The sequence below is a fragment of the Cucumis melo genome, chromosome 8 (genome assembly GCF_025177605.1).
Source record: "Cucumis melo cultivar AY chromosome 8, USDA_Cmelo_AY_1.0, whole genome shotgun sequence".
NCBI lineage: Eukaryota > Viridiplantae > Streptophyta > Magnoliopsida > Cucurbitales > Cucurbitaceae > Cucumis > Cucumis melo.
Window position 1 is genome coordinate 8,574,316 of NC_066864.1, and position 9,576 is coordinate 8,583,891.

A 9,576-nucleotide genomic window follows, 5' to 3' on the forward strand; every position below is an offset into this window, starting at 1 on the left:
ATTCAATGCTTTGAGCTATGGCTCGAACTCGTAGTCAAAAGGAGAATTCGCCTTTATTACATTATGATGCATATTGAAATCATAAAAACACAAGCAAGAATGAAGAGAAAGCCAGACAAGGAAGATAAACTTGAATCTAACATAATTATTCCCACAAAGTGGTTCCCAAATACTTACTTTTTTTTCTTCAAAATTAGCTATTTTTTTAAATTAAACAATTGAAAAAACATCTCAAATACATCATTAATCTTTACAAAATTAAGCAGGTCTAATATATCAATGCAAAATATATGTACTAAAGAATGTTCATTTTAGTGATATAGCTTAACTTAGACATTAAGAATGAAGACAAATCTCAACATTTCTACACCTAAACGAACATTCTTTACATTTTTGATAGAGAATTATTAAACATTTCTCACCCCAAAATGAAGTTTTGTGATCATATAATAGTCATGCAAGACATCAAAATAGAACAAATGACATTTTTGAACAATCGGGTAATGGATACCATCATCTAAAATGAACAATATATTTGAGAAAAAAATGTTTATATATTGTAGAGCAAATAAATACTTGATTTATCCAGGCTGTGAATTGATATATATATATATATATATATATATATATATATATGTCAATAATTTAAATTAATAAAGAGAGAGAGAGAGAGAGAGAGAGAGAGAGAGAGAGACATATTTGACAAAGAGGGAGCAACAAGAAAAGGAGCTCCCAAGTCCCCATCTTCTCGGTAATCAAAAGGGAGAAACTCTTCAATAATTCCCATCTCCATCTTCTCTCTTTCTCTGCTTTTGAAAAAAATCCCCTTTTTAATCCTTCCTCTCTGCTCCAACAACCCTTCTGTTTTCTAATCCCCTTAATTTTCCGACTAAATCGGAACTCTTTGGGAGTTAGTTGACCCCTCAACTCGCATGGCAGCTCTGGACAGCCATGGATACTAAGAACCAAGAGGAAGATCACACCGACAGCAGCGATTACACGTCGGAGGACGAGGGAAGCGAAGATTACCGCCGTGGAGGTTACCACGCTGTTCGAATTGGCGATACTTTCAAGAATGCTAGATATGTGGTGCAGAGCAAGCTCGGTTGGGGACATTTCTCCACCGTTTGGCTCGCCTGGGACACCCAATCCTCTGTAATTACTCTATCTCCTTCTCATTTCTCTTTTCGCATTCATAATCTCCTTGTTCATCAATACACAAAACCCTTTTTCTTGTTGCTTTAATTACCTTCTTTTTTGAATCTATGCTGGTAGTTTATTTGGCTTTTGTAGGATGTTGGTTTTTTTTTTTGCAAGTAGAAAGTAGAATATATATATATATTTTTTTTTTTGGTTGGGAGTGGGAGGTTGGCTTTATGTATTAAACTGATTTTATGACGTCCAGCGATATGTAGCTCTCAAAGTACAGAAGAGTGCTCAGCACTACACTGAGGCAGCCATGGACGAGATTACAATCCTGAAACAGATTGCTGAGGGAGACCCTGATGATAAAAAATGTGTGGTGAAGCTTTTGGATCATTTCAAGCATTCAGGACCTAATGGGCAGCATGTTTGTATGATTTTTGAGTATTTGGGGGATAATCTGTTGACACTAATAAAGTATACTGACTACCGCGGATTACCAATTCATATGGTTAAGGAGATATGTTTTCATATATTGGTTGGCTTAGACTACTTGCATAAACAGCTTTCTATTATACATACTGATTTGAAGCCTGAAAATATTTTGTTACTGTCGATGATTGACCCATCAAAGGATCCTAGAAAATCTGGTATCCCTCTCATTCTTCCAACTAACAAGGACAAGGCTACATTTGAGTCTGGGATTTCAAAAGAGATTAAATTTTCAAATGGAGATATGACTAAACATCATAAGAGAAACATTCGAAGAAAGGCAAAGCAAGCTGCTCAGGGGTGTGTGGAGAAGGAAATGACTGCAGAGGCTGAGACTAATCCAGAAACTTCTTGTACTGTTCAATCATCTCCAAATGCAAAGTCAAGTGCAGGTGCAAATGAGGAAAGACAATCTAGTTCTTTCAATACAAACAGGTCATTGGATGCTGATGGAGCAAAGGGCGACGGAGAAGAAAATCAAGTTGCCAAGAAAGGGAGTCGATTGAGAAAGAAAATGTTATTGGCTTCGGTGGATCTGAATTGCAAGTTGGTTGACTTTGGAAATGCATGTTGGACATACAAACAGTTTACAAATGACATTCAGACTAGACAATATAGGTGCCCAGAAGTTATCCTTGGATCCAAGTACTCTACATCAGCAGATCTTTGGTCCTTTGCATGCATTTGTTTTGAGCTTGCAACTGGTGATGTACTCTTTGATCCTCACAGTGGAGACAACTTCGACAGAGATGAGGTTTGGCCACATTCTAAAACTATTAGGACAGACTTTCCTTCTTTGAGCCTTTTGTTTACACGTTTGTTTCTTCTTTTTGATTGAATTTAGTGTTGTAGTAAAACATACTAGTCTTAATATGAAAGATACCATTTCGGCATGAGATGCTGCCCGTTCTTACACTCTTCCACTTTGTCATATACTTTACCTAAGCATACATTTCAATCTTAATCCCTTTTGGTTAGCTAGGCTTTTCTTTTGCAATGACCCATTCTTGAATTCTGTGCTTAAAAAGCTTCCGGTCCATAAAAGATATCTCATAATCCTGTTTTGTGGAATGTGTTTAAGAAGATTTGTTTTGAATCTTTATTTTTCTTCTTTCTTGATCATTGTTAGAAAAGTGATTTAATCAATGGTGTGATCCTGATACTCGATGCAGTCATAGTCATTTTCTGTGTTTGTATGTGCTGTTTATAGCTGAAATATTGTCTTTATGTTGATTTAGGCTTTTCTGAAGTTGCTTTCCTATTAATGAGTTGTAGATACCTGCCAAGGTTTTCAAGCTTTAAAAACAATATATTCTTATGCTGCAGGACCACTTGGCTTTGATGATGGAACTTCTTGGAATGATGCCACGCAAGGTAATCAATTGTTCCTCGAAGCCTTTTAAAAACTATCTGCTAGCATAACCACACACACTTTTGTGATGTCCATCATTTTCAGATTGCTTTCGGAGGTCGCTATTCTCGAGATTTCTTCAATCGATATGGAAATTTGAGGCACATCCGGAGGTTACGTTTCTGGCCATTAAACAAAGTTCTCATGGAGAAGTATGATTTCAACGAACAAGATGCAAATCAAATGGCAGAATTTCTAGTACCAATTCTTGATTTTGTTCCAGAAAACCGACCCTCTGCAGGTCAATGCCTTCTTCATCCATGGATGAATGCTGGCCCTCGGTTGTTGGAACCATCCCTGAATCCCTCGACTTCTGAGGAGAATAAGAAGGAGAATGAAGATGAGGCAATGGAGGTTAGAATGAGAAAAATTGCCATTACTTCTGATTCTGAACAAGCTAATGATTCCCAGGAGTTCAAGTCCAAAATCAGCAAAGCCAATGCCTGAAGTTGGTCTCTGCTTCTCCTCATCTTTCGTGTGGATTTAGCAACGGTGGTTGGGATTTTACTCCAAAAGAGCTGAGTAAAGCAATGACTTGCTTTAACAGGAGGGAAACGAAGCTCCAGCAACTCCGAGTGAAAAACTTGTGATTACAAGGATGAAGACAACGCTTGTGCTGGGAATGTGGTGAAACATGAAGTTTATTTTAATGAAGCTGAATGATGTAGCAGTCTGGCTAGTGTGGAATCCAGATGGGTGGTTTTACTGGTTTAAGTATTCCTATAGTTCAAAAATAATTTACATTTTACCATTTAAAGAAAAAAAAAAGAGAGAAAAAGATATTCCTTTGTATTCAGATGGCCTGGTATGGCGTCAGCATGCTTTGCAATACAATGTGATTTATTGGTTTGTATATTGATTTCTTTCATATATATATATATATACAAGTTTAAGGAAAGGAAAAAGTATTACTAAAGAACAATGCTCAGTGTTAGGTTATTATAATATTTAACACAAGTTAATATGGAATAACAAGTTTAATCTGCTGAGTATAAAGTCATTTCTAGTCTTCAAAGTTTCGCTGACTGTTTCTTTATAAACCACGACACTCTTTTAATGTTTACTATTATGATCTTGATGTGGCATTAGATAATTAACTACGCTAACAATAATTTAGAAAGGAGGCAGCAAAAGAATATTGAACACACTGCATAGTGACATTTTACTGACAATAGATGAAATTTACAGATGATGCTGTCAGCGAGGTGCTAACAGAACAATCCAACGACAACCCAATAAAACAATTTTTGAGACATTTAAATAATTTGGAAGGTATGATGATGCTGTCAGCGAAGAGCTAACCGTCATCAATCACCTTAATTATTATTTTTATTTCACAAACATGGTATTGTATTGGACAACTAGCGTTGGCCAATTCTTCAGCTTGACATCACAAGCAAAGCGACTAACAAATTCAGCTTGATATCACCAGCAAAGCAACTAACAAAATCAAAACACTATTTTTTCTGCACTAGTCTTCATTCTTTTCTACAGTTTTCTGCCTATGTGATCAAATCTCATTCACCCACTGCTGCAGAAATCTAAGAACCCCATGAACTCATGGTTTTGTATCATTGTTATACTTTTCGTTACTCCAACAATGCCTGAAAACAAGGCAAACCCACAAGTTAGATTTTTAGTCATTGAACTTTTAAAATGTTCTGTTAAATGAAAATGCATACCCATGGTGATGGCACTGGCAAAGATAACACCAGAAAGGATAAACACAATGAGTGAGGCCCTTCTTAGAATGGTGATCAACTTTCTAACAAAGAACTGTCCCCAGAACCCAGCCAGAACCGACACTGATGTCAGATACAAAGCTGCAAAAACAGATTCAGAGAGAAGAGCTTATGGTTAATTTGATAGAATCTGAACGAGATCGGAAAGTGTTAAGAATGGAAACGGGAACCCACCATATGGAATGGGAAACCTGTTGAGCAAGTAGAATTCAACAACAGATAAGGAAGAGGAAAACATCATAACAAAAGTTGCTGTGGCACTAGCAACTTGAGGGACAACACCAATTTCCAACAGCAAAGGGCCCAAAACAAAGCCACCACCAGAACCCAAAAGGCCTCCAACAGTGCCTCCAACAATGCCACAAAGTGCACAAAAGGCAAGGTGTGAGCCAGTCCATCCTATTGAAGCCTCACAAATTTGTTCCAAGTTCCCTGTCTCCATCCTCTTCTTGTGTTCTTTGTATAGCTTTCTTGCTTCATACCCAAACACTGCAATTGCTATGGGGAACTGATACAAGTTCACAACAACAACAGCACAGTATAGTTAATAAAGTCCATTAGAATCAGATACTATTTTCAATATTTTGTTATCTACACCTCAATATACTTCCAATTAATAAAATTAGTTAGAAGTCTTGGACATAGTTAAAAAAAGTTAAGATCCTTTTGAAAATATTATCTGGTTTTTATTTATTTATTAGAATTAAGCATGTTCTCTATTACCTATTACCTATTACAAGTATTTGCAAAATTCAAGTCCAAGTCTCGAAAAACTAAAATTTTATTTGATAACTATTTGGTTTTCTGTATTTTGAAAATAAGATTGTATTTGTCAAAATTTCTTTTCTATAATTACCATTTTTCTTGAATAAAATTTGAATTTTCCAAAAGTAAAAACCTAATGGTTAAAAAAATGAGACATAAAAACAGTTACTTTTTAAAAACTCTCTTCTTTATTCTTGGAATTTGATTAAGAATCTAAAGGTTATCCAACCGTAACAAATGGTACTGTAGGTTTATCCTTAGAAGTATTAGTGATTAAAGCAAAATTTCCAAAAACAGAATTAGAAAGAGAGACAAACATTAGTAAATAAGCAAAATTCCCCAAAACAGAAAACTAAAAAATAACAATGTTATCAAACATAACCCTAAAAAGTGGGGTGCACAAATCTAGGAATCATGGTAGGGTGGGGTGCACAAATTTAGGTATCATGGTAAGATTTTTTGGAATTTTAATGGTAAAATCACATCCCAAACTTAGGAATTCCATTCCCAATTTGACGTAGGACCCACCATGAATTTAGAATCAGCAAAAATAAAAAAGTTAAGAATTAGTGAAAGATTCCGACTCTAATCCCAATCCAAAATCTAAACATTGATTTGCATTATATTGAAAACACTATATTGAAAACACTGTTCTAAACATTAGTATGATAAAAAAAAAAAAAAAACTAATAAAATAATCAAATAACAAATGGGGTATTGATTAAAGTTTCAAATAATACAAACCTGCAAGAAGAAGACGACCCAATACCAATTGCTACAAGCTGCTACATCATTCTACATAATTGTTCAATCAACCATATACATTAAAAGATGAATTTTGAGAGAGAAGAAAAGGAACATAGAGAAATATAGAAAGAAACCTTCACAACTTGAAGTATGAGAAAAGAAATCCAAACAACAAACAAAATGGAGGTCCTTTTCCATCTTAGATTGAAGCACATTAATTCCTGAAAAAGAAGAGGTCAAAATAACAAAAATATTTAGTTCATTAAGATTTTCCGTTTACATAAACAGTGAATAATGAAGTCAAAGAAATTATTGGTGTTTTAGTCCCCCACCAGTTTTGTTTTCTGTTCTTTGGGAATCAGTGGGTCATACTCAACATCAATCAATACTGCAAAACCACCAGAAAAAAATACAAAACATTAACAATTTCTTAGCTAGCTCCATCTTCCCTTTTCCTTTTATCCAATTCACTTTTATCATTTAGCTTAAAAATTCAAATGATCGGGATCGAACCAAAAGAATTGTCAAACAAGGCAACATAACTTTTAGCTAAAAAATCGAAATAGTTATCAAAGACTTTCAAATAACCATTTTACTTACGTTCTCCATGAGAATTCGCAACAGTCTCACATTGTTTAGCAAACTCTTTCTGGGGAAAAAGAAAAAACCAACAAAGAGTAAATTATGACCTCCAAACAAAACCAAACATTATTAGAACATAGGGAAATGAATTAGAAAACCTTGAGAATAGTTTCTTCTTTCCACATCTCAATTCCCTTAAAGAAAGACCTGGAGGAAGTCCCTGAATCAAACAACCAAAAGAAGAAGAAACCCATATAATTATGCATAAATCTGGAGAGTTAGGAAAAGAGAAAAAGGAAAGAAAAAATGGCAGACCAATAAAGAGAATAATGATGAGAACTGTGATAAGCCAGTAGGGGAAAACAACGCTAAGGGCAACACCAACGGTGATTCCAAGCATCAACATGGGTTGAAACAACAACGCTAAATCATGATCTATAATCGGCACATCCTTCGTCGGATGAGCCACCCTTAAATTGTACCAAACCGACGATGTAGAAGCTCCCATTATCATACCTACAACAAAACAAACACATCCCATTAATTATAAGAATTTTCTTCAATTCAAAGAAAAATCATTTGGGGGATTTTGGATTTAAAAGAGAGCAAGCAATACATTTGGAAATGGCAGCAGCAGATTTGGTGTCGAACCCAATAATCAACGTAAGCATAGGGACAAAAATGCCGCCGCCGCCGACTCCTCCAACGGTTCCGCAAGCAGAGCCGAGAAATCCGATGACCGTCGCCGCCACAAGCCTCCAACTCAGCTCCAAATCCTTCAACAGGAAAAACAAAAACAAAGATGAGAACCCACACGCACATTAATGAAAAGGAAAAATAAAAGAGGGAAGAACGAACCGGCCATGTTTTGTCGGTGTAGAGAGAGGCGTTGAGAACGGTGGAGGAGGAGGAGGAAGAAGAAGAAGAAGAAGAAGAAGAAGAAGAAGAAGAAGAAGAAGAAGAAGAGTCAGAGAGGTATAGAACAGAGAGAATGGCGATGGAAGAGGCAGAAAGAAGGTAAAGAAGAAACCCAGAAGTGGCCATGGTGGAAAGAGAAAAAAGAAGGGGAGGGAAAAAAGAAAAAGAAAATCGCGCACGTCGTTGGTCTCCGGCAACCGTGGTTTCAAGATTTTTACGGAATCGTGAGTGGTGGCCGTGCTTCTCAAGGATTTAGGGAAGGGATATGAATATAAATATGTTTATATATATATATATATATATATATATATATATATATATATATATATATATATATTTGTTTATCTGAAATAAAATAAATAGAGAATATTCAAATTCCAACAGAGGCGATTCAATTCCATTCCATCACTAATTTAGAGGTACGTGGCATTTAATAATTGGCCATTACCAATCTCCCTGCAGCGTTTCCGTAGCGAAATTATATTTAAATATTATAACTGTTACATTTCATGTCTCAAAATATATTTATTTATTTATTTATTTATAAATTACCCATTTTTTGTCATTTTCATCGTTTTTGTCCTCCTCTTGGCTCTTATAGCAATAAATAATTTTCGCTATCTACCAAACAATTATTTGAGCATGTCTATCCCTCCTCCATCTATACATCAACTCTTTCTACCTATCCAAATCTTAAACCAATTATATTTATTTTCACCCTTACTTTTCTAGTAATTATTTTTTAGATGCACATGCACTTTCTTAATAACTTAAAACTATAAAATATACATATTGATACCAGATTTATGAGAATTTCCGGTAAACTTATTTTATTGTAAATTGATTTTAAAATGAACTATTTTAAAATTTATATACTATATTAAATTAAAAATATATGAAAGAGATCTTAGATTAAAAACACCCTATTCCTATGCACATGTTTGGTCTTTTAAATTAAGTTAAAAATTCAAAAGGAATAAAATACCAAACTAATTTTGTCAAACATGACTTACACAAAGCCAAACTAATTCACATGTTTGGTCTTTTAAATTTTAGTTAAAAGAAATTATTTGATTACATACATGAACACACATACCATAGATGCATGATAACAAATAATTTTGGTAGTAACCAAATATAAAGTCAATTAAAGTGTCAAAATTTTCAAAATTTAGAAGCAAAGATTCTTCAATTAAAATCACGTGATATAAATATATATAAATTGATCCAGGCTAGCCCTAGCTGTAGCCCTCAGTCGTTCAAAGAAAAAAAAATTGTTTAAAAAAAGAAAACGAATCATAGAGAAAAATAATAAATATAATAAAAGAAAAACAAACTTCAAACACATCAGGGAAAATAATTTTAGGCTACGGCCGAAGATTACACCAAGTCCACATTAATTTGAGAAATTAGGAAAGATTAAATAAATCACAAAAAGTGGAATATTCTCGTTATATAAATATATTAAGAATAAAGAAATAAAATTGATGAGGAGGAGATGAGTTTGAGATTTACATCATATGTTATATATGGAGAAATAATGAATCAAACTTCAATTCATACAACAAAGTATATCTACTTTTATTTTCAATTTCAAAAATGGTCCAGACGTCTCACAATTTGTCTTCACGTAAAATGGAAAAAACTATTTCTTTTGGTTTATTTTTATATGGTTTTAAAATCAAGTTAGGGATGAATCATCCAAATATTCATAAATGTTCCTTTTTTTGGGAGGTTATAATATCAACAAACCTAATTAATTTGGTCCCTATTAAT

The 9,576-nt window shown here is 34.2% G+C and overlaps 2 protein-coding genes across 4 annotated transcripts; one reads left to right on the plus strand and one right to left on the minus strand.

Annotated features, from left to right (window-relative positions):
* The first annotated feature begins 636 nt into the window (after positions 1-636).
* On the plus strand, positions 637-3,899 carry LOC103500859 (uncharacterized). Its single transcript, XM_008464298.3, has 4 exons — positions 637-1,155; positions 1,406-2,389; positions 2,962-3,009; positions 3,092-3,899. Exons 1-4 carry the CDS (start codon positions 952-954, stop codon positions 3,491-3,493), a joined length of 1,638 nt encoding a protein of 545 aa, XP_008462520.1. The 5' UTR covers positions 637-951; the 3' UTR covers positions 3,494-3,899.
* Positions 3,900-4,182: 283 nt separating this feature from the next.
* LOC103500970 (sulfite exporter TauE/SafE family protein 4) lies at positions 4,183-8,238 on the minus strand. Of its 3 annotated transcripts, none has more exons than XM_008464445.3 (11): positions 7,741-8,238; positions 7,499-7,658; positions 7,198-7,398; positions 7,041-7,102; positions 6,901-6,949; positions 6,633-6,688; positions 6,435-6,521; positions 6,298-6,348; positions 4,963-5,296; positions 4,729-4,869; positions 4,183-4,650 (listed from the first exon to the last, which is right to left on the minus strand). In XM_008464445.3, the coding sequence occupies exons 1-11, from the start codon at positions 7,924-7,926 to the stop codon at positions 4,568-4,570; spliced, it is 1,410 nt and encodes a 469-aa protein (XP_008462667.2). In that variant the 5' UTR covers positions 7,927-8,238; the 3' UTR covers positions 4,183-4,567. The 3 variants fall into 3 exon arrangements, with proteins under 3 accessions (XP_008462667.2, XP_050945067.1, XP_050945066.1); XM_051089110.1 differs by having other exon boundaries at positions 4,183-4,869; positions 7,741-7,786; positions 7,820-8,074; XM_051089109.1 differs by having other exon boundaries at positions 4,183-4,869; positions 7,741-8,074.
* Positions 8,239-9,576: the final 1,338 nt, after the last annotated feature.